Source organism: Rhinoraja longicauda, chromosome 18 (assembly GCF_053455715.1).
Source record: "Rhinoraja longicauda isolate Sanriku21f chromosome 18, sRhiLon1.1, whole genome shotgun sequence".
Classification (NCBI taxonomy): Eukaryota; Metazoa; Chordata; class Chondrichthyes; order Rajiformes; family Arhynchobatidae; genus Rhinoraja; species Rhinoraja longicauda.
The window spans coordinates 32,466,086-32,491,661 of record NC_135970.1 but is presented as its reverse complement, the minus strand read 5'-3'; the positions used below and the strand labels follow the sequence as shown (position 1 = coordinate 32,491,661).

Below are 25,576 nucleotides of genomic sequence, written 5' to 3'. Positions count from 1 at the left end.
ATATTGTAAACAATATAATAAATTAGGAAAAAAACAGTGTATATTAAAAACATACATATTACCACATATATACACATATGTACATACATACACATACACACACACACACACACGTATATATACACACACACACACACACACACACACATACATATATATATATATATATATACTGTAAACAATATAATAAATTAGGAAAAAACAGTGTATATTAAAAACATACATATTTCCACATATATACACATATGTACATATATACACATACATATACGTATACACACACGTGTATATACACACACATACACACATATATATACTTATATATGTGTGTGTATACATACATGTATGTATCTATATACACTTGTATGTATATATGTGTATTTGTGTGTGTGTATATTTGTGGAACTATGTGAACTTGGTGTCTCGTTATTCTATTGTTTACAGAGTACTCTGTTTGAATAAGGGTCTCGACCTGAAACATCACCCATTCTTTCTTTCCAGAGATGCTGCCTGTCCCGCTGAGTTACTCCAACATTTTGTGTCTATCTTCAGTTTAAACCAACATCTGCAGTTCCTTCTTACACACATGATGTCTACATATTGTGTTGTGCTGCTGCAAGTGAGAATGTCACTGTTCTATCGGACATCAGTGGTGGGGAAGATGCTGGAGTCAATTATAAAAGACGAAATTGAGGAGCATTGGGATAGCAGTAACAGGATCGTTCCGAGTCAGCATGGATTTATGAAGGGGAAATCATGCTTGACTAATCTTCTGGAAATTTTTGAGGATGTGACTGGGAAAAATGGACAGGGGAGAGCCGGTGGATGTAGTGTACCTTGACTTTCAGAAAGCCTTTGACAAGGTTCCACATAGGAGATTAGTGTGCAAAATTAGAGCACATGGTATTGGGGGTAGGGTACTGACATGGATAGAAAATTGGTTGGCAGACAGAAAGCAAAGAGTGGGGATAAATGGGTCCCTTTCAGAATGGCAGGCAGTGACTAGTGGGGTACCGCAAGGCTCGGTGCTGGGACCACAGCTATTTACAATATACATTAATGACTTGGATGAAGGTATTAAAAGTAACATTTTTGCAAATTTGCAGATGACACAAAGCTGGGCGGCAGTGTGAACTGTGAGGAAGATGTTATGAGGTTGCAGGGTGACTTGGACAGGTTGTGTGAGTGGACGGATGCATGGCAGATGCAGGATAAGTGTGAGGTTATCCACTTTGGTGGTAAGAATAGGAAGGCAGATTATTATCTGAATTGTGTCAAGTTAGGAAAAGGGGACGTACAACGAGATCTGGGTGTCCTAGTGCATCAGTCACTGAAAGGAAGCATGCAGGTACAGCAGGCAGTGAAGAAAGCCAATGGAATGATGGCCTTCATAACAAGAGAAGTTGAATATAGGAGCAAAGAGATCCTTCTACAATTGTACCCAGTGAGACCGCACCTGGAATACTGTGTACAGTTTTGGTCTCCAAATTTGAGGAAGGATATTCTTGCTATTGAGGGCGTGCAGCGTAGGTTTACTAGGTTAATTCCCAGCAATGGCGGGACTGTCGTATGTTGAGAGACTGGAGCGACTAGGCATGTATACACTGGAATTTAGAAGGACGAGAGGGGATCTTATTGAAACATATAAGATTATTAAGGGGTTGGACACATCAGAGGCAGGAAACATGTTCCCAATGTTGGGGGAGTCCAGAACCAGGGGCCACAGTTTAAGAATAAGGGGTAGGCCATTTAGAACTGAGATGAGGAAAAAAAATTCAGTCAGAGAGTTGTAAATCTGTGAAATTCCCTGCCTCGGAAGGCAGTGGAGGCCAGTTCTCTGAATGCTTTCAAGAGAGAGCTGGATAGAGCTCTTAAGGTGTGGGCGGCGTGGTAGCGCAGCGGTAGAGTTGCTGCCTTACAGCGCCACAGTCCTGGAGTTTGTACGTTCTCCCCGTGACCGCGTGGGTTTTCTCCGAGATCTTCGCTTTCCTCCCACACTCCACAGACGTACGGCTTGTAGGTTAATTGGCTTGGTATAAATGTAGAATTGTACCGAGAGTGTGTTAATGTGCGGGGATCATTGGTTGGTGTGGACTCGGTGGACCAAAGTGTCTTTCTTCGCTGTATCTCTGAACTAAATTTGCTGCTTTCCAGCGAATGCAGCGCCGGAGACTCAGGTTCGATCCTGACTACGGGTGCTGCACTGTTAGGAGTTTGTACGTTCTCCCCGTGACCTGCGTGGGTTTTCTCCGAGATCTTCGGTTTCCTCCCACACTCCAAAGACGTACAGGTATGTAGGTTAATTGGCTGGGTAAATGTAAAAATTGTCCCTAGTGGGTGTAGGATAGTGTTAATGTACGGGGATCGCTGGGCGGCACGGACTTGGAGGGCCGAAAAGGCCTGTTTCCGGCTGTATATATATGATATGATATGATATGATAGCGGAGTCAGGGGGCATGGGGAGAAGGCAGGCACGGGGGTACTGATCGAGAATGATCAGCCATGATCACATTCAATGGCGGTGCTGGCTCGAAGGGCCGAATGGCCTCCTCCTGCACCTATTGTCTATTGTCTATCTGGGACACATGACAATAAAACACGAATGACTTTTGACTCTTGAGTCCACATTAGTCCGCAGTTTTTGCGGAGCCCCCCTCCCCTCCCAATCACCAGTCCCGCGATCCTACTACTGGTTTGAATGTGGTAACTCAGTCTCTGCCGCGTGCGGTGCGGGCAGGTTTCGGTAGATCGCCAGGAGAGGGGTTCATCTCCTGCCAGGGTCAATTTAGATCCATTCTCAGCCCAAGCGAGCACGAGCGATGGACCAGCTCAATGCCGCTAAACATGAGGCACATCTACAGAAGGCGCTTTTTTGTAAATCAAGGCATTGACTCGGTGAACGTGTAGGCATTTTAGTTTAGTTTAGTTTAACAGGACCATTTGGCCGACTGCGTCCACACCGGCCAGCGATCCCGGCACTATCCTACACACACTGGGGACAATTTGCACTTATACCAAGCCAATTAACCTACAAACCTGTACGTCTTTGGAGTGTGGAAGGAAACTGAAGATCTCGGAGAAAATCCACGCAAGTCACGGGGAGCCAAACTCCGTACAGACAGCACCCGTAGTCGGGATCGAACCCGGGTCTCCGGTGCTGCAAGCGTTGTCAGGCAGTAACCCTACCGCTGCGCCACCGTGCCGCCACATTGGCGCCCAACAGTCCACATTTCACGCAGGTCCCTCCTAACCGCAGTGTGTGTGTGTTGCGGGGCTAGCCCGTCTTACAACCTTATCCCAGTGCAACCCACCGCAATGATGCAAACACAACCCTGAATATCTGTTCTAAGGCCGACTAAACGCCCTCCCGATTGCCACTGTAAATGCAGAAGCCACATTGCGTTCCTGAAGGGCTTTATTTTAAAAACAGAAAATATCCCTGACGATTTCGTGAAACTTGGTAATAGGGTTGTAACACTGGCCAAATTCTACGCGAGGGACTGATTGAGAAATGTTTTAGAACGTGAATCTCACCGAACCTTAAGAAGGGTCTCGACCCGAAGCATCACCCATTCCTTCTCTCCAAAGATGCTGCCTGTCCCGCTGAGTTACTCCAGCTTTTTGTATCTATCTTCAAGTATCCACGTCCGATTTTCTTTTCTCTCTGAATCGTGGACCGAGTGAACTTCCCCCAACAGTAAATAGTTCTGGTGTTGGGGGAAATCATAGCACAAACACGTCCGTTCAGTTTTCCACGAGACACCGCATTTAATCCGCGATGTTACTCCGTGGATTCGGCGCAACTAACAATTTAAACTTGTTTAGAAACAAAAAGGTTTAGTTTATTGTCACGTGTACCGAGGTACAATGAAAAGCTTTTTATTTGTTGCGTGCAAACCAGTCAGCAGAAAGACAGTACATGATTACAATCCACAGTGTACAAATACAGGATAAAGGGAATAACGTTAATAACATCGTTTGAACGCCCACCCTAATCGGGGCACAATGGGCCTAACGAGACTGCGGGGGTATTTCTCCCATCCGATGCGGGGGCGATGTAATAGGAAGCTGCCGCGTTTTTTCAGTTACTCTGAATAAATAAATAAATAAATAAATGACATTTGGAGATGCTGGTGAATACACGTAGAATTTGAAGAAAGGTTTTGTTCTTCTGTTTCTATCTTTATGTTCTATATGTTCTTTGTGTTTACATATTGTGTTGTGCTGCTGCAAGAAATAATGTCATTGTTCTGTCAGAGACGTATGACAATAACACACATCTTGACTCTCTTGCTCTGTGTGTAGTGTGTGTGTGTGTGAGTGTGCGTGTGTGAGTGTGAGTATGTGTGTGTGTGCGCGTGTGTGCGTGCGTGTGTGCGCGTGTGTGCGTGTGAGTATGTGCGTGTGTGTGCGTGTGTATGTGTGTGTGAGTGTGTAGGTATGTGCGTGTGTGTGTGCGTGTGTGAGTATGTGTGATCATTAACTATAGCATGTAACATGAATGCTGTAACAGACCGTATACACACACTGAACTTTTTTCTCTCTCTCTCATTTATTATATTATGTGCACTATGTTTACATATTGTGTTGTGCTGTTGCAACTAATAATGTCATTGTTCTGTCTGGGACATATGACAATAACACACATCTTGACTCTCTTGCTGTGTGTGTGTGTGTGTGTGTGTGTGTGTGTGTGTGTGTGTGTGTGTGTGTGCGTAGTCTCCCTCATCGCTAAAGTAGTGCCTCCTGCCTCCTGCTTAAAGGTTAGACCCAGCTCCAGTTGATCACTATGGACGTTCACCCTTATCATGTATCTATTACACTGTAAATCTCCAATGTATATTTGAACAATTTCCCTCCTGGGATAAATAAAGTTCTATCATATCGTATCGCAAATGGATCGATTGTAATCATGTTTTGTCTTTCTGCTGACCGGACAGCACGCAACAAAAAAGCTTTTCGCTGTTCCTCGGTACACGTGACAATAAACTAAAGTCAACTTTATTGCTGAAGTCTGAGATGCTGCCTGTCCCGCTGAGTTACTCCAGCATTTTGTGTCTATCTTCGGTTTAAACCAGCATCTGCAGTTCCTTCCTGCACATTTTGGCCACTGATGTCGCGGCCGCCCCCCCACACTAACCGGGTACACTTTCGCCCAGTCTATTACAAAAACAATCCTGTCCGTCTCACATCAAACCAGAGGTTCTACTACCGGGAGTACACCCGGTCCTACACGTTATTTATGTGTAGGAAATAACTGCAGGTGCTGGTTTCAATCGAAGGTAGACACAAAATGCTGGAGTAACTCAGCGGGACAAGCAGCATCTCTGGAGAGAAGGAATGGGTGACGTTTCGGGTCGAGACCCTTCTTCAGACTTTATTTACCTGCACTCGGGCTTCGGTCAGATCGGTCCTCAGGGCGAGTTGTTCCCGGGCGTAGACGTCGGGATAGTGAGTCTTTTGGAAAACCTTCTCCAGCTCCTCCAGCTGGTAGCTGGTGAAGGTGGTTCTGTTGCGACGCTTCTTGCCCTTGTTGCTATCGCTTTCTCCTTTCTCCATGGCGCCGGGCAGCTCGCTGTTGGTGCCTTTCATCGTCGCCTCTTTCACGCCGAGGTAGTTGTCCATGAGACCGGGCTCCGCGCTCGGCGACAGCTCCGACTCCCCCAACGCGCCTTCTTTAGCTGAACAACAACAAGGAGCGGAATTAAAGGAAACATTCGATATATCTTCACGACTAAAATACACTGTTTGGTAATCCTCTTATCCCTTAATCCTCTGGAGTCTTGAATTACACTCCTGTCGAAAACTGGACAGGAAAACTGGAAAACTGCCGCACGCCCCTTACTCGAACAAACGCAACGGATAATTTCGAATATTTGTTAAAATATTACCACCAACCAATAAGTCTAACGCACTAAAAATAGAGATCTCGTGATAAAACGTTGTACAAAAATGAAGAAGGCGTTTAACATCCAATAATTTGAATTGTCTTCGATCCATGGGCTCCTTATATTTTTTCTTCTCTCAAAATCTGAATTGGGTTTTTTAGTGAAAACGCCGCCAGTTCTACTGGTAGAATTTCACATGGAAGTTTCAGTTTATTACAACGCTATCAATCCCACATTGGACCTTCGCTTCTGTTAGTTTTCAGAAACGGATGGAAGGAAACCCGATCTCACACGGTTCCATTTATATCCCAGTACCTGAATCTGTTAATTAAAAGTCTGAAAATAGAGAAACGAACACTCTTTAACATTGGGAAGTAACTGTACACGGTCACGTATTCGTTTCAGTCACAGTTATTGAAAAATACCATCCGAAATACCTATCGCTACCTTCTCATTTAGATTTGATTTCGTTCATAAAATTCGCAGTATAATTTTGCACGATGATATGACTGCTTTTGGCCAAAGCAAATGTAAAACACGAAGATAACAAACAAATTATCTTTTATCAAACGCCGCGTTTGAGGGATTAGTCAGGGACACTATCTTGAAACCAGCCTCATTCAGAAAACTAACTGGCGGGCGTTGAAATGTAGATAAATTGCCACCTCAAAAGTTGTTCGGAGTCACAGTGCTTGGTTTAAGACGGCCGTCTTCTGATTGCCGTCTATGTATCGACGAGGCCTTATACCGAACCTAACGACATATCCCGATATTCTACGACGTTGGCGAGAAGCCGGGAGTTGCGCACAAATATCACTTTTAAGACTCTACCGGTGAACGTACATGTTCCAGGCACATTGTTGCCCGAGAAGAAACTGTTATTGTAGAATACCTCGGGCAGATATTTAGATTTACTTTGGTAACTTTTCCATAGAAGTCGCCCCAAATTCAACATTCCAACTGCCGTGGAAATAGAGCGCAGATTTGTGCCGGGCATTTAGGGAACCCGCTTCGCCAGCCCTCTCTCCAACGCCCCACACCCCCCTCTCCCCCGCCCCACAGCCCCCTTTCCCCCGTCCCACACCCCCGCCCCATAGCCCCCCCCCCCCCTCCCCACATTTATTCAACAAAAAGTAACTGGTCTTTCAACGAGGACTGAAGCTTGCTCCCGAAGCAGCTCATGGAAAGGCGTGAGACTTGGGAAGGACAGTTGGCAACGATCGGATACTTCCATCTGATCGGGGATCGATAGCACGTGAGGAGGTTTAGTTCAAAACTAAACCTTAACTAAAGTTAGTACTTTCCCGTCGAAAAGTTGCTGAGTTTGCCCCGACTAAAAGCATGGACTGTAAACATCAACGTGTCAAGCAAACGCGAACGAAATCGCTGGGCCAATGTGATATGGCCGTTGTATTTAGTATGTATTCGTGGTTTAACACGCGTGTTCCTGAACCTCGGTAACCAGAATAATCTGTCAATGGTCTTCTAAAAGTATTACAATCTTGACCATCGTTCAGCAGAACCCCATCGTTATCTTCTGCGCCTGTGGGAAGGAAGTGCTGATGCCGCGATGTATCTCCGGTATGGGACCTTTTTCAAGGGGATCATCGGTCTGTGGCTTCATAACATGTTGACAAATAATGCGACTTCCCGTTGGACAATGTTATTGTCGCATGAGTAATGTGTAAGAAGGTACTGCAGATGCTGGTTTAAACCGAAGAAAGGCGCAAAAAGCTGGAGTAACCCGGCTGGACTGGCAGCATCTCTGGAGAGAAGGAACGGTGACACTTCGAGTCGCGACCCTTCAGACCTATTGTTACATGAGCTGTGAAGAAGTCTATACCCGTTTAGCGCCTATCAATGTCAATGAAACGCTCATTTATCCCATCCCTTGCAATTCAATACATGTGGAGGTGATTTGCAGTGTGTTCAGGCAAACGGGAGAACTGTCTCCAGTCGGCCCAGTGCCTGGAGCGAGTGCGGTTCTCACTTCACCCAAACGGCATCTTTCCACCGGCTGTAGAGCTGAATATCTGTTTTCCTAGGCAAGCCTTTCATTGCGGATGAAATAAAATTGCAAAATAGACACAAAAGACTGGAGTAACTCAGCGGGACAGGCAGCATCTCTGGGGAGAAGGGATGGGTGACGTTTCTCAACAACATGCATTTTTGAAGAAGGGTCTCGACCCGAAAAGTCACCCGTTCTTTTTCTCCAGAGATGCTGCCTGTCCCGCTGAGTTACTCCAGCATTTTAGTGTCTATCTTCGGTTCAACCCAGCATCTGCAGTTCCTTCCTACAAATAAAAAATGCACGCTCGGGGGCTTTCATTAATGACAAAAGCTGCATTTTGTCGTGCAGCCTTGATGAGGTGTAACACCCCCGTTGCATGGCATTACCGGGTGCAGGGGTCTCGGCACAGGGGGGGCGGAGGAGGGGGGAGCAGGGGGCGGGGGGGGGGGCGTTTACCAGCTGACAATATCTTGTCCAACCCAACTCGACACAATGCTCTTGTTTACCAAGGAACGTCATTTCCTGCTAAACCCTGACTGCTTCCGAACTAGTTTAGACACTGTCTCTATACGGGAACAATCTCCGGACACCTTTTGACCGGTGGCTCGGCAGTCTCACTGTCCCCGCCCCCAACGCACACACACACACACACACACACACACACATATATGCACACACACAAACATACATACATACACACATATACATGTGTACACACACACACACATATATATGTACACACACAAACATACATACATACACACATATACACGTGCACACACATATAAACACATACATACAGGTGTACATACACACACATACATACACACACATACGCACACACACACACAAGGGCATACATACATGCGTACACACACATACATACATATACGCACACATACACAAACACATGCATACTTATATACTCACACACATACATACACACATACATACAAACACGCATACATATACACATACATATATGCATACATAAACACGCACATATATACATACAGATACATATACACACATAAACACACACGCATATATGTACATCAACACACACACACATACATGTGTAGATATATATTTATACGCGCACACACCGCACACAGATATACACACATACACACCCATATACATGGATAAACACAATACGTGCGTGTATATGTGTGGGTGTGTATATGCATGTATATGTGTGTGTGTATATAGTACACAAATATACACACAAACACACACACACACACACACACACACACACACACACACACACACACACACATATATATATATATACATATCAGTGAGTGTGCATACCACACACATACAAACTCCCTCATCGCAAGATGTGTTAAAATAGTTCATTATTTAAAATAACCTTCCACTGACGCTGCCTGTAAGCGATTTGATTTAACGCAGGTCGTCGCCCTGACTTTTGTAAGCGGCCGCAGACTTTGATTCCATATTTCAGCGATCGGACGGTTTTTGTCACGGGAACTAAACGGCCAGCGAGAGTGCGACTGTTGGCCGATGTTGCTGTTTGGACTGAGGGCGCCAATGTGCACACTTTAAAAAAAAAAGCAACTTGTTCTCCGAGAATCTTTAAGGCGTGTACACTGCTCTCATCTCGACTGATTATATATCTCACTGTCTTTGCAAAACCATCAGCATCACCGGCTTTGATTCTGGAATGTAGTTGGTTCCTTGTATGGGCGAAATGAGCGGCTTCCGCAGTCTGCGCGTCGCCTGTAGTTTTCAGAGGTTAACATGAGATATCGTGATGCCGGAACGAAAAGGGAGGCACCGTAACCTCCTTAGTGTGTAGTTGTTTCACGGGGCATAGGTTGGATACTGTCAAAAACCTTTATTTCCTTGACCGCTCGGTTTATCTCGTCTTAACAGCGAGGAAAATTAGCCATCTCAACTCGTGAGATTCTGTGGAGTTTTTTAATTCCAAAAGATATGGTTGGGGGAAAAAGTCAGAGTGCCAGAGTAACTCAGCGGGTCAGGCAGCATCTCTGCAGAACATGGATAGGTGATGTTTCTTTTTATTGTGATCAGCCAGCATCTGCAGTTGCTCGCTTGTGTCTAGGGTCGGGGCACATTCCCATCTGTCCTTTACGGATAGCGGGGATCAAGTCAATCTCCCAGTTTTCGGTAGCGGTGCAACGCAGTCTCTGTTTGGGGCACGGTCTCAATCCGACTAGTTGGATTATTGTGAAGACCAACACTCCTCATTTCCCGACCTCGGCTCCCGACCTGGAGCGCTTCCCAACCGAGGACACGGGTGTGTTGAGTATTCTCACGAGAAATGGAGGATAAACTGACTGCAACACAGGGCAAGTCCAGCCCGCTCACCGCTCCCAGCGCGCAAACAAACACCCACGCATTTGTCTCGGGAACACGAAGCTCTCTTACCTTTCCATCTCCACGACCATTCGCATTGAAAACTCCAGCCGGGGTTTCCACCGGGGGGGGGGGGGGGGGGGGGTGCGCCTTGGGTCGGCGCAAGAAACGAAACAAAGCCCAACTCAGTTCTCTACTTGTGGGGAGAGTATGAGCGGGGAGAGGAGTCCAGCCCCCAGCGAGCAGGAATGACAATGTGAGTTTTATCAGCGGTTTTTTTGTTGTTGTTGTTGTTAGTGAAAGTGATGCCGGGAATTCGCACAGCGCTCAGCCTATTATCTGAGGAGCAGAAAATGCCAAGAAAAAATGCGTCATTTCCCCATGTGTCTCCCTGCTGCCCAAGGAGCCGCTGCAGGGACCGTCCGCTCCTAACGCCGCACTCACACACACATACACACACACACACACACTGTCGTGCACAACGAGCTTACAACGAAAACTCTGAAGACGAGTCTCCACCCATTCCACCTCCCGAGAGATGTTGCCTGTCCCGCTGAGTTACTGCAGCATTTTGTGTCTTCGATTTTGTCTCCGATTCTTTTGTCTTCGATTTAACCCAGCATCTGCAGATCCTCCCTACACAGTTTACAACGAGAACCTGACTTATAGTCGGCGTTTCAGCGTCTGCACAAAGCGACAGGCAGTGGGGTTAGATGCAGACCATGGAACTCGCTCGCATTCCGAAAATGGAGTGGGGCTAGATGTCACACACCTGCCTTTTCCCCACAGGCCTTTGCGGCTTTTCTTTAGTTGAAAATCACGACCAATATTCCAGTGCACACGCCGACCCACGCTCCAGTGTTATCCTACCCAAGGAAATGTGAGTTGTAGCAGCCTCGCCTGGTATCAAGTTGATCAAATGATCAAAGGTAGACACAAAATGCTGGAGTAACTCAGCGGGACAGGCCTCGCCGGTGAAGGCGTCGCCCATTCCTTCTCTCTGGACTCCGGAGAGAAGGGAAATGGGTGACGTTTCGGGTCGAGACCCTTCTTCAGACTTGATCAAATGATCGTTAGTTAGCTCGTGAGGATGTAAGAAAATAACTGCAGATGCTGGTATAAATCGAAGGTAATTATTTCACAAAATCCTGGAGTATCTCAGCAGGTCAGGCAGCATCTCAGGAGATCAGTCTGAAGAAGGGTCTCGACCCGAAACGTCACCCATTCCTTCTCTCCCGAGATGCTGCCTGACCTGCTGAGTTACTCCAGCATTTTGTGAAACAAATTGCTCGTGGGGATGATAATCTGTATTGATCAGTGAGCGCCGTGTAGAGTGGGACAGTAGTGTAAACACATACAGTTTTATTGGTTCTTGGAACAACTATATTAGTTATGATTTTGTCCTTGACCATAAAACAGCAGAAACGAATATTTTTGATTGCCTTTCGAATGCAAAACATTCAGAAATCGGTAAAGAAGTTGAGACATTTTCCTGAAATGTTGTAAAACTGATTCAAAGTTTTGTTTCTGATTTGAGTAAATATCTGCACACGGACTGCTCCTTTGCCAACATAACGCACCGTGTTTTAAAAATGGCTTCATCTCAAAGCGTGGGCATTTGAACATTCCAGGTTATTTCGTTGCATCAGGTTACCACACATATGTCAGGATAATTGCGTCCACCTTTGGCGTTTAAATTAAGCCGCGGTGTACAGCCTAACTTTGTAGATTTACATTTGTAGATTTGTCCTCCTCCACTATCAGAGTGAGGCCCAGCGCAAATTGGAGGAACAGCACCTCATATTTCGCTTGGGCAGCTTACACCCCAGCGGGATGAACATTGAATTCTCGAGCTTAAAATATTTCCTGCTTTCCCTCTCTCTCTCTATCCCCTCCCCATTCCCAGTTCTCCCACCAGTCTTACTGTCCATGATTACATTTTATCTCTGTTTGCTTTGTTGCTACCTTCTCCCAGCTAACAATGATCTAATCTACACTTTCCTCGATCTCCATCCTCATTGTCCTTCTTTCACACCTTACATTTCCTTATCTATGTATCACTCTCTCCCCGGACATCACTCTGAACAAGGGTCTCGACCCGAAACGTCACCCATTCCTTCTCTCCAGAGATGCTGCCTGACCTGCTGAGTTACTCCAGCATTTTGTGTCTACCCTAAATTTGTCGAGTTTTGCTTCAGAAACAGTTTTCCATCTATTCAATGGGGGTTAATATTGTGCGAGTGTGATTTTAAGTGTTTACAGCACAAACTGAGATTGTATCATGCTCAGCACAATTCCAATCCGAGGAGCAGCCAGTTGCGGTTCCATGAAAGAACTCAGTGGATGTTAGCAGAGTAGCGCTCTACAGCTTCCTGGCCCAAACGATCGTCTTATCAAATCCTTGTTGGTTTTTCTTCAATGTGGGAAGGTTAAATTAAAGCGGGTTATTTAATCTCACCATGAAACAGATGGTTAGAGTTTATAACGCACCTGAAAACCAGCTGGCTTGGACTCGGTGTGTCCACTCCATACAGTGTTGGAGTTGGAAACGCCAATAGTGTCGTCAGGAAATTAAAGTCAGAGTCAGAGAGTGATATAGTGTGGAAAAAGGCCTTTCGGCCCAACCTGCCCACGCCAACCAACATGTCCCAGCTACATTAGTCCCACCTGCCTGCGCTTGGCCCATATCCCTCCAAACCTGTCCTCCCCGTGTACCTGTCTAACTGTTTCCTAAACGATGGGATAGTCCCTGCCTCAACTACCTCCTCTGGCGGCTTGTTCCATACACCCACCAACATTTGTGTGAAAGTATTTTTTCTTCTTTTCGCTTTGGTGCTTGGGTATGCCAAGTTATTCGCTGAAGATTGCAGCAGAGAGCCAACTTATGTGAGGAAATGTCTGATGCGCTTTGTAAGTTTAACGTTCCCACGTGGTCAGAATGAACCATGACACCAACGGAAGATGGAATAACCTTCCCACGCCCTTCAGTGGGTAGCGCATAGAAGTGCTGTTCTATATTCTAGACGCGCTTGCATACAGAACTTCACGATTAAAAGATGTTGATTCTACACATGAAGGCAACATGTAAACCCCTATCCGCTGGTTCTTACATAAATATGTAAACTTGAAAGAGGAGTCTTCAGCTTTCAAGAGCTGACGGCAAACGCACGGATTATGTGCAACCAGGGGCTCTTCGCCAATAAAAAAAAAAAAAAAAAAAAAACAATTGGCACTTTTGACCGCTCTCGCTTACTCCGCCAGTCAGTAAGATCATGGTTTCAACACCACTGCCAAGGACTGGCCGTATACACTGGCTCACTTTATCAATGGATGGTTCGATGTTGTGTCCAAGAGTCCTAGAGCACAGAAACTGGCCCTTCAGCCGGACATCCAATACCCACACCTACTGCTCCCATTTATCTTGACCCATGGATCATAGACCAATCTTTGGACAATACAGCTCACCCCCTCCATGACACACTGGTCAACTTGAGGAGCCCCCTCAGCAACAGACTGGTTCCACCAAGATGCAGCACAGGATGCCACATGAGACCCTTCTTCCCTGTGGCTATCGGACTGTACAACTCCTCCCCCTTCTGGCGTGGGGTGGTCTGACTGACTGCCCCACCCCCCAATCTTTGCATAAGCCCAATCCTTTCCACTCGTCCCGTCGCTTAATTTCATGTTTCATGTATTTTGTTGTGTTTCATGACTGTTGGCAGACCAATTTCCATCCTGGGGTAAATAAAGTTCTATCATATCGTATTGCAATATAGCCACGATTGAATGGCGGAGTAGACTTGGCGGGTCGAATGGTCTAATTCTGTTCCGAGAAGTTATCAACATATGACCCAGCCCCCACACTCCTCCCGGATGGATAGTTTCCATTGAGTGAAGAAATGTCTTTCAGTGGCGCCGCCCATCGGGAGACAATGACACCCCACCCCAGCCCCACAAAGCGGCGCTGTCAGGGGGTACGGCGCATTCTTCGCCCCGCTCCGGTCTCCGGTCTCCGGGGAGTTTAGCATCTTTTAGTGGCATCGTCTTCCATTCTTCTAAAGTCCGCAGAGAAACAGCCTAGTCTCCTTCATCCCTCCTCCAATGACCATCCCCGGCCCTCATTCCGCTACCTCGATCACAGGTATATTCTTCCGAATGTGAAGGACATCAGGCCCGGAAATAATTAGAAAGGCTTTGAACGTGTTGGATTTCATTGCAAGAAGATCTGGACATGGCCGATAAAAGAGGGTGAAACAACGGCGCAGCGGCAGAGTTGCCACCTCCCAGCGCCAGAGACCCGGGTTCGATCTTGACTGCGGGGGCTGTCTGTGTGGAGTTTGCATGTTCTCTCTGTGATCGCGTGGGTTTCCTCCGGGTGTGCTGGTTTCCTCTCACATTCCAAAGACGAGCGGGTTTGTCGGTTAATTGGTCTCTGTAAATTGCCCCTAGTGTGTAGGGAGTGGATGAGAAAGTGGGATAACATAGAACTAGAATGAACGGGTGATTGGTGGTCGGGGAGGACTCGATGGGCCGAAGGGTCTATCTCCAACTGTATCTCTAAACTAAAAAAAGAAATGTATTTTCACCAGGGTCCGAACCAATTCACTCTTTTGTTCAAATCTGTTTGAAATAAAATCCAATAAAATGCCTTTCTAACTTTGTTTCCATCTTAATTTTCGGAGATTTGTGTGGTCCCATCTGAACATCAACACTTTCAATCTTCACCATCTGGGAATACACAGCCTGTTGTCTACCACGACCCACAGCTTCGAAATGTTAAAGTTATTTTCCAGTTGCAATATCCACAGTCGTTCGTTTAGAAACATAGAAACGTAGAAAATAGGTGCAGGAGTAGGCCATTCGACCCTTCGAGCCTGCACCGCCATTCAATATGATCATGGCTGATCATCCAGCTCAGTAACCTGTACCTGCCTTCTCTCCATACCCCCTGATCCCTTTAGCCACAAGGGCCACATCTAACTCCCTCTTAAATATAGCCAATGAACTGGCCTCAACTACCTTCTGTGGCAGAGAATTCCACAGACTCACCACTCTCTGTGTGAAGAAATGTTTTCTCAACTCTCTCTGTGTGAAGAAATGTTTTCTCATCTCGCTACATCTCATTTAGTCCGGCTACATCCCCAGAAACCTCTCTTCACCTCTCTTCGCATCTCCAGTAAACGTGACTATGTTACGCTGGATCCCCTCGTGGAAGTGTTGATGTAGATGGCTAATCGCTGGAGAGCGGCGCTGGCCTCTGCTCTTTGCCACTCGTCGTGGCTTCCCTACCAAAAAGACGCTTTATGCTTGCAGTTTTTGTTGGTTAACAGAGCCTCAATCTACGACTGCAAACTACCCCAAACCGAATGTACTCCAATTGTCTTTAATGTCACTCTAGTTCGATGAAATGGATTCGGGTCGGAACCCTTCTTCAGACTGGTCGAGATCTTTGGTTTGATTAGAGTAGCCCAGAATTTCACCTATAAGCAATTACCTGCCCTTTTCTGTTGGTACGTTGCAAACCTGCCCTGCATACACCTGGCATTGAGAATGGCAACTCAATGTTGGGTTCATAAAGAAACACAACATGGAAACAAGCTCTTTGGCCCATCAAGTCTGTGCTCACTATCAACTACCCAATAATATTAATCCAAAATTAATAATATTTTGGTGTGCTAAACCCCAGAGACTTCCTTAATGGATTTTAAACCAAGACACCAATAGATATGGCAAAGATATATGATTTCCTTTCATAAATCCGTATGGACTTTATAAAATAGATAGACACGAAGTGGCGGGTTAACTCAATGGACCAGGCACCATCTTTGGAGAAAAAGTATGGACGATTTTCTCCAGAAATGCTGCCTGATCCACTGAGTTACACCAGCACTTTGTGTCTCTCTTCGGTGTAAACCAGCATCTGCTGTTACTTCCTACGCACTGGAATTGGTCTATTTTGATTTCTACCTGACTGCATCAATCCAGACATTGGGATAAGTATTCGCACTACGCAACTCGATTAATTGCACATCAAGGTAGTGGAATCTAATTTCTAGGCAGCTTTTCTGAAAGCGGGATTGTGTGAATTAGTGATTAAGATACTCAGAGATGGGATATTTGGATGTTCTCTGTTTTAAAAACGAAGTTACCAGACGAAGTAAAAAAGGAAAAATAATCGCCGTCCGATTAATGAAGTAAGAGCAGAGATTGGAACCTCCAGTCCTCTCCGACCACAGGTTAGTTACCGGGACACTGGGAGGACAGCGATGTGAAGACAGGTGGGAGACACAAAATGCTGGAGTAACTCAGGGGAACCAGCATCTGCAGTTCCTTCCTACATCAACGTGAAGGCAGGGACCGACCAAACGCATGGAGACCGTTCGGTCCTTCGGTGGTAATGGACTCGATGCAGAGAACAAATCTGAGGCCCTGTTTACAGCTCCTATATTGGCATCGATCAACCAAAACCAGCCAGCATGGACTTGTTAAAGAAGGTTTGTGTCTGACTCAGAACGGAAAACCTTAAGTGGATAACAAGGGCAGGAACAGTGAGTGCGATGGGTGTTATGCGATCTACATGGATTGTATTTCTACTCTTGTACCAAGACTCATCCAAAGATATTTACATTGACACAAAGAGGGTGTTGGAGCTGTGACCTCTCCCTTCACTTTGCTGCGCCTGAATACATTGTATTCAAACAAAGGTGGCATTACACATTCAGTTCAGATCTAGTTTAATCCCCACGGGTGCGTCCAGCCTGGAGGGAGGGCGGGGGGGTGGGGGTATTACCCAGATGGACAAATGGGCAAGGGATTGGACAGGCTAGATGCAGGAAAACATTATCCAGATGTTGGGGGGAGTCCAGAACCAGGGGGGCATAGTTTAAGAAGAAGGGGTAGGCCACTTATGACTGAGATGAGGAGAAATGTTTTCACCCAGAGAGTTGTGAATCTGTGGTTCTCTGCCACAGAAGGCAGTGGAGGCCAATTCACTGGATGTCATCAAGAGAGAGTTAGATATAGCTCTTAGGGCTGACGGAATCAAGGGACATGGGGAAAAAGCAGGAACGGGGTACTGATTTTGATTGATCAGCTATGATCACAATGAATGCCGATGCTGGCTCGAAGGGTCGAATGGCCTACTCGTGTACCTATTTTCTATGTTTCTATGTACACTGGCCCGTCACCATTTGTGGTGAAATATGATGCATCCAAACGTATCTCACAGCTTGAGCGCACGGAGAGGCTGATCAACCTGCACCAACTTGCATCAGTGTAAAAATAACACTTGACAACAGGAAATGATTGCAGTGCATCAATCACATGTCAGGTTGAGGTAAAGTTCTGATCAGATGCCAGTAGCTAGAAGAATCCCCTCTCCGGCTGCAGTGTGATGCTTGTGTCCTGGATTCAACTTTCCTTTCTGCCAACCTGTTGGATGCAGTCTGCGGATAAACATAAAATAGACTCTCTGGAGAATATGGATAGGTAACGTTTCACAGAGTGCTGGAGTAACTCAGCAGGTCGGGCAGAATCTCTGGAGAACTTGGATAGGTGACCTTTTGGGTCAGGATCCTTCTTCAGACTTCGGCTCGACCTAAAACGTCACCTATTTTTCTCCAGAGATGCTGCCGGACCCGCTGAGTTACTCCAGCATTTTGTTTCTATTATCGGTTTAAAGCAGCAACTGCATTTCCTTCCTACACAATGTAGATAAGCATCTTGCATGTTAACAGTTCCCTCACGACCTTGAACGGGTGTCTCTTTATACCCTCGGGTCGAAAAGTCCCAAATATTTTCTGACTTTAGATGTTCACACTGCCTCTCTAATTTTAACATTCTGCCGGCTGATTAGAACCGTCCAATAAACCTGCTCGTTTTTTAATTGAATGTTTATAATTACAGTGGAGAATGTTCACACATTGCCTGCCCTCCCCTTCCCCCCCCCTTCCCCCTCCCCCCCTCCCCCCCCTTCCCCCCCCCCCCTTTCCCCCCCCTCCCCCCTCCCCCCCTCCCATGTCTCTGGACGGTTCTTTGGAATAGATCCTGTGGGAGAACATCAAGAAACCAAGAACTACACATGCCGGTTTACAAAACAAAAGTACACAAAGTTCTGGAGTAATTTAGCGGGTCAGGCAGCATCTCTGGAGAACATGAATAGGCGACGCTTGTGGCCCCGGCCTGAAACGTCACCTATCTACGTCCTCCAGAGATGGTGCCCGACCCATTGCGTTTCTCCAGCACATTGTGTCATTTTTTGGAAGAACATCTCGTTCTTTTTCGTAATGAAATCCCCGACTGCCCTTCTCGTCGGTCTTGTCAGAACTCCTGAGTCTTGGATGGATGAGGACCGGATCTGTACTTTGTACTACAGGCGTGTACAACACATATACAAGCCAGCGACACATATACATATGCTAGGCCCACACATGTACACGCCAGCCACACACATACACATGCTAGATCTAAACATGTACACGCCAGATACACACACGTAAACGCCAGGTACACACACGTACACGCCAGATGCACACATGTAAACACACGTACATGCCAAGTACACATATGCACATGCCAAGTTCACACTTGTACATGCCAGGTACACACACGTACATGCCAGGTACTCACACGCACATGCCAAGTACACATATATACGCCAGATACACACACGCACATGCCAAGTACACATGTGTACATGCCAAGTACACACATGTACACGCTAGGTACACACATGCATATGCCAGGTACACATGCACATGGCTGCTACACACATGCACGTGCCAGGAACACACATGCACATTTTAGACACACACATGTACATAGTAAGTACACAAAGACCATGTAGGTAGACTCACGAATCATGCAAATAGTTCCACCTTTCTCAAAAATGATCTCATTTAATTTCATTTTTGAATTAAATTCTGTAATCAGAAGGATTATCTGTGCACGACAGCTTCCTTGTCTTAAATGTATTAAAAAGGAACTACAGGTACCATAGTCTCAGCGGACAACATCTCTGGAGAACGTGGAGAACAGGAAGCCAAAATGTCACCTATCCGTGTTCTCCAGAGATGCTGCCTGACTCGCTGAGTTACTGCAGCACTCCGTGTCTGTCTTTGTTCGCTTGTCTTTATAGTTCCATTGGAAGGGGAACTCTTCCTGTGAAACCCCGGGTGAGTAGGGGTCGGATGGGGGCAGGTTCCCCAACGGTGTTGCACACAGCTCGGCACGGGCAGGGCAAATAGTAGCGAGAGTCACACGTGTCTGTAATAGCCCTTCACGGTGAAGGTGATATGTCCAATGCAGGCGCATTCTGCACTGTCGGCAGCGATGTGCGGCAGGTATAAAAGGCGATCGCGCCGCAGAAATTTCAATGTGTTGGAAGAAACTGCAGATACGGGATTAAACCGAAGATATACACAAAATACTGGAGTAACTCTGCAGGACAGGCAGCATCCCTGGGTAGAAGGAATGGCTTAATGTTTCGGGTCGTGAGGAAAAAACTTTTTCAGTCAGAGAGTTGTGGAATTCTCTGTCTCAGAAGGCAGTGGAGGCCAATTCTCTGAATGCTTCCAAGAGAGAGCTAGATAGAGCTTTTAAGGATAGTGGAGTCAGGGGGTATGGGGAGAAGGCAGGAACGGGGTACTGATTGAGAATGATCAGCCATGATCACATTGAATGGCGGTGCTGGCTCGAAGGGCCGAATGGCCTCCTCCTGCACCTATTGTTTATTGTCTATTGTCTATTGACCGTTCTATAACACAGGACTGGGCCCTTCGGCCTACAACGTATGTGCAGAACGCGATGCAAAGTTAAACCAATCTCATCTTGCCTCTGAGGCCCTTTCCACACAGCGCCTTCGAGTCTTTGGCAAATTCACATTTCAGTGTTGCGATCGACGTGCTTTCACCGCCCTCCCGACAGTGCATTCCAGGTCACAGTAGCTCATTTCAGAATGTTTTTTAAAGTTTCCTTCAATCTTTTCCCGGTTGTTTCATTCGGTTAACCATTATCCTGCTGAGGAGAACTGTCTAGGAAATCACTCCCTGCAGCCATTAGGCTATTAAACACTATCCCTAACCTCCAATTAAGCTCCAAACACAGACTATTATTGTTATTATTGCACTATTGTTATTTGTTTGTATTTTATGTATCCACTCACATACTCCCCCCCCCCCACACACATACACATATACCTATATATATATATAGGTATACACATAGGTATGTTTTTTAAAAGATTTTTTTAGATTTAGAGATACAGCGCAGAAACAGGCCATTCGGCCCACCGGGGGTCCGCGCCGCCCAGCGATCCCCGCACACTAACACTATCCTCTACCCACTAGGGTCAATTTTTACATTTGCCCAGCCAATTAACCTACATACCTGAACGTCTTTGGATTGCGGGAGGAAACCGAAGATCTCGGTGAAAACCCACGCAGGTCACGGGGAGAACGTACAAACTCCGTACAGACAGCTTCCGTAGTCAGGATCGAACCTGAGTCTCCGGCGCTGCATTCGCTGTAAGGCAGCAACTCTACCGCTGCGCCACCGTGCCGTTTATTATTCTCGTTTATTATATGGTTTACAGTGCACTATGTTTACATATTGTGTAGTGCTGCTACAAGTAAGGATGTCATTGTTCTATCTGGAACATCTGTTAAAAAAAACCACTCTTGACTCTTGACCCTTCTTACAGTCTTGATTGAAGACCATTTAAATAGTTCCTCAAACATCTCCTGCCTTGTTTTAGTCTCGGGGGAAGGCCATCGCCACCATCCCCAGCCCCGTCACTTTCTGTTAGCTCTCTTCTCACCTCGGTTTAAGTTCTTGGCATCACCTTCATAATGCGATTCCCAGCGCGGCTCTCCAGCGCATAACGCTGGACATTGTCTGCAGAAATATTTATATATAACCAATCTATTAAAACCCGGAGCACGACTTGTTTGGGCGCTTTGCCGTGTTTTTCGGTCAGTTGATTTGTGGCACAAAGTTACAGGCTCCAAGTGATTCCCAGTGGAGCAGTCACCTCCTCATTGTGTGCTCTGTACTTGATGTGTCTGAAGGAACTGCAGATGCTGGTTTACACTGAAGGTAGACACAAAGTGCAGGAGTAACCCAGCGGGACAGGCAGCGTCACTGGAGAAAATGAATAGGTGGCATTTCGGGTCGAGACCCCACTTCAGACAGCCAGGAGATCTTATGATCTTATGAAAGGGAAATGAGAGATCAAGACGGCTACAGGGCCTCCGCATTTCCTTGATCGTTACTTTATGCAAATCTTTCATTTATTTGTTCTATATCTCTCTACACCACTGTCTATATCTCTCGTTTCCCTTTCCCCTGACTCAGTCTGAAGAAGGGTCCCGACACGAAACGTCACCCATTCCTTTTCACAGATGCTGCCTGTCCCGCTGAGTTACTCCACCATATTGTATCTATCTTCAGTGTTTGAGGGATACGTGGCCGGCCTTGGCAAACTCCACATTAAACTGAAGAACTTACAGCAGGAAAAAAACTAACTGCAGATGCTGGTTTAAATCGAAGGTAGACACAGTGAAGACGGGTCTCGACCCGAAACGTCACCCATTCCTTCTCTCCTGAGATGCTGCCTGACCTGCTGAGTTACTCCAGCATTTTGTGTCTACCTTCAACTTACACAGACATGATTAGCCAGCCTGTAAACGGAACAGCGGCATTTATTTGTGTTGTTTTTTAGTTTTGCATAAGAAACTGAGAATAATTCCACCGTAAAGTCACAAAACGATCAAATGTTCAACAGAGTTTAAAATAAAAGTCTTTAAATCATTCCAGATAAGTTTCAATGCATTTAAACTTGGCTAACGATGCAGCATAACATTTCACAGAAAATTACATGCATGTGTCAATCCATTTTCAATCAATTGATGTTAGAAAACAAAAATGGAAAGAAATAAACCAACCCTCTACGCTTCGGCACAGTAGACATCAATAGATGCAGCATGAAAACAGGCTCTTCGGCCCACCGACCACCCGTCCACGCTAGTTCTATGTTATGCCACTTTCTCATCCACTCCCAACACTTGGGACCATTTGCAGAGGGCCAATTAACCTTCAAAACTGCGCGTTTTGTGGATTTGGAGGGAAACCGGAGCACCGGGAGAAAACCCACACGGGCACAGGGAGAACGTGCAAACTCCGTACAGCCAAGACCCGAGGTCAGGATCGAACCCGGGTCTCTTGCGCTGTAAGGCAGCAACTCTACCCGCTGCGCCACCAAGCCGCTGCAGGTGGCATTCTCCAAGACTGTACCTCGCTCTATCATAATTTTCTCCTTGTTTCCTTCCGAACAGTTGACGCCAGATGTTGCTGCTTCACTACAGAGTTGTGAAGCCAGGAATTTTCACGTAGAACACACGATAGCACAGCACAAGAACAGGCCTTTCTGCCCGAGCAAAATAACACATGCAGCTTGATGCAAGGAACTAGCAACTATGGCAATAAAGAACAACTGGTGCAAACATGCCTGCTGTCTCTTTGTCACTCCCTGGGGCAAGTTACCTTCCTACGTCATCTCTCATTTTCATTATCCCTAACCAGTCTGAAGAAGGGTCTCGACCCGAAACGTCACCCATTCCTTCCCTCCAGAGATTCTGTCTGTCCCGCTGAGTTACTCCAGCTTTTCGTGTCTATCTAAAGATTGTACGGACTTGAGGATACTGAATTCCAACAGTTTATAAGTTCATGTTGCAGAAGCAAAATTAGGTTATTCAGACCATCGAGTCTACTCCGTCATTCAATCATGGCCGATCGATCTGTTCCTCTCAACCCCTTTCTCCTGCCTTCTCCCTGTAATCTTTGACACCCATACCAATCAAGAACCTGACAATCTCTGCTTTATAAATACCTAATGACTTGGACTCCGCAGCCGTCTGTGGCAATGAAGTCTACAGATTCACCACACGAACAGAATTGTTCCCATCACTTTGTTGTCCCATCCTTGATTGGTGTGTGCAGCAATGCATGCTTTCGTGACCATTGCCACCTGGTTGACATAAAGCACCAGTGCAGACTACATAGTCAACTTACAACATTCATGATCTGACTAGCTGAGTTTATAATTGGAACAATTGCCAAGTTTGGCGTGCAATGTCTTTAATGTTTTGATTAGGTTTGTTCTAGACGAGTGAAAAATACCATATGTTGACTTTCTACTAAAATATTGAAAACTTACAAGTAAAATTAGAGAATAATGGAGCAGTACTTTTTGAATGGCGAGGGATAGAAGTAACAGGAATTACTTTGGCATTTTGTTAAGCACTTGATTTATTTTCGCTGCAACTTTCCCGAAAAGTATTTTCACTTCTCACAGAGCACTGCAACATTAACATGAAGCAGAAATATTATATTTAAAGGGAAATAAATAATTTCCTCCTGTAGACTTTTAATAAAAGCAATTACCGCTCAGCGAGTGAAGCAATGGGCATCATTTCCTAATATGTAAAACGATAATATTTAACATATGAAAGACTCCTTTATGCTGTCTAAATGGAAAAAAAACCTGCTTTTGAATGAGAAGTAATGACAAGTTATTTGCATTAGAAATGAATCTAGAGAGTTAAATTAAAAAATGTTTTAATGACGTGGCAATGTGTGATGGTTTTGCATTTGGAATACAAATAAGGGCATAATATCGTAAGTGATAGGAGTAGAATTAGGCCATTCGGCCCATCAGGTCTACTCCACCATTCAAATGTGGCAGATCTATCTCTCTCTCCTCACCCCATTCTCCTGCCTTCTCCCCATAACCTCTGACACCCGTACTAATCAAGAAATCCAGCTCAACATAGAGTGATATCAATGTATGTATGCATTGTAATGAACTTTAGTTGCGAATGAAGATGTGCCGAGAGCAAAAATCAATGCATCATTGTCTACCAAATGGTCCATTCATGGCCCCACTGAGTTTACAGATTGCTGTTAGTAATGGAAAAAAAATGTTTGACTGATGCACAATGCATTACTGCCAAATGTCGGGATGAAGAGAACTTGAACCAGTTGTACCCTGGGAGTGTTTAATGCTCTCACTGGCATAGTTTGCTGAAATTGGAAGGATTCCATTCTGTAGCTCTGTGGAACAAAATAAAGAATCAGAACCGTCTGCTCTAATTAAACTTCATCCCAACCTGCCCCTGGTTCAGTTCATTCTAATTTAAAAATTACATGTAGTGGAACTCTCCGTTTCATATCACCGTATTTAAATAGATTGGCTTCAAGCTTAATATTATAGTTTAAGATTAGCAACCTATTGGAAGCTACAAGCAAACCCTAAAGGGATTCATACATGAACATTCACTTAAAAATGTCAAATACCTACAACATGTTTGAGGTAATCATTTGCTTCTCTTTTAGTCCTTGTTTATTTTTCTTATAACCGAATGGTTAAAACAATATCCTGCAGATGAAGAAGAATGCGGTGTGATTTAGACAAAAATCTACCTGGATTTTTGTTGATTCAGCAACAATATTTTGTTAACTGAAAGTGTTGTGACACAGGTAGATAGGGTGGTCAAGAAGGCATTTGGTACGTTGGCCTTCATCGGTCAAGGTACAGAAGTTGAAATGTCATGTTACAGTTTTACAAGGCGTCGGTGAAGCACTATTTGGAGTATGTCTTCAGTTTTGGTCACCTTGCTCTAGGACGGGTGCTGTTAAGCTGAAAAGAAACTGCAGAGAAGATTTACGAGGATGTTGCCAGGACATGAGGGCTGATGTATAGGTGGAGGTTGGGCAGGCTAGGACTTTATTCCTTGGTGTGCAAGAGAATGAGGGGTGATTTTATAGAGGTGTACAGAAGAAGTAGAAAAGATGAGGTACGAAGGTAAGCTGGCCAATAATATAACGGATGATAGTAAAAGCTTCTTTAGGTATGTGAAGAGGAAAAAAATAGTTAAGGCAAATATGGGTCCCTTGAAGACAGAAGCAGGGGAATTTATTACCGGGAACAAGGAAATGGCAAATGAGTTGAACCGGTACTTTGGATCTGTCTTCACTAAGGCAAATACAAACAATCTCCCAGATGTTCTAATGGCCAGAGATCCTAGGGTGACAGAGGAACTGAAGGAAATTCACATTAGGCAGGAAAGGGTGTTGGGTAGACTGATGGGCTGATAAATCCCCAGAGCCTGATGGTCTGCATCCCAGGGTACTTAAGGAGGTGCCTCTAGAAATTGTGGACGCATTGGTGATCATTTTCCAATGTTCTATAGATTCAGGATCAGTTCCTGTGCATTGGAGGGTAGCTAATGTTACCCCACTTTTTAAGAAAGGAGGGAGAGAGAAAACAGGAAAT

At 45.5% G+C, this 25,576-nt stretch overlaps 1 protein-coding gene across 1 annotated transcript in view; it reads right to left on the bottom strand.

Moving 5' to 3' along the window:
• Positions 1-25,576, bottom strand: part of alx4a (ALX homeobox 4a) — a 51,737-nt gene that overhangs the window by 15,149 nt on the left and 11,012 nt on the right. The window contains exon 2 of the mRNA XM_078415471.1: positions 5,386-5,681. Coding sequence (XP_078271597.1) covers positions 5,386-5,681 — 296 coding nt within the window. The remainder of the gene's footprint in view (positions 1-5,385; positions 5,682-25,576) is intronic.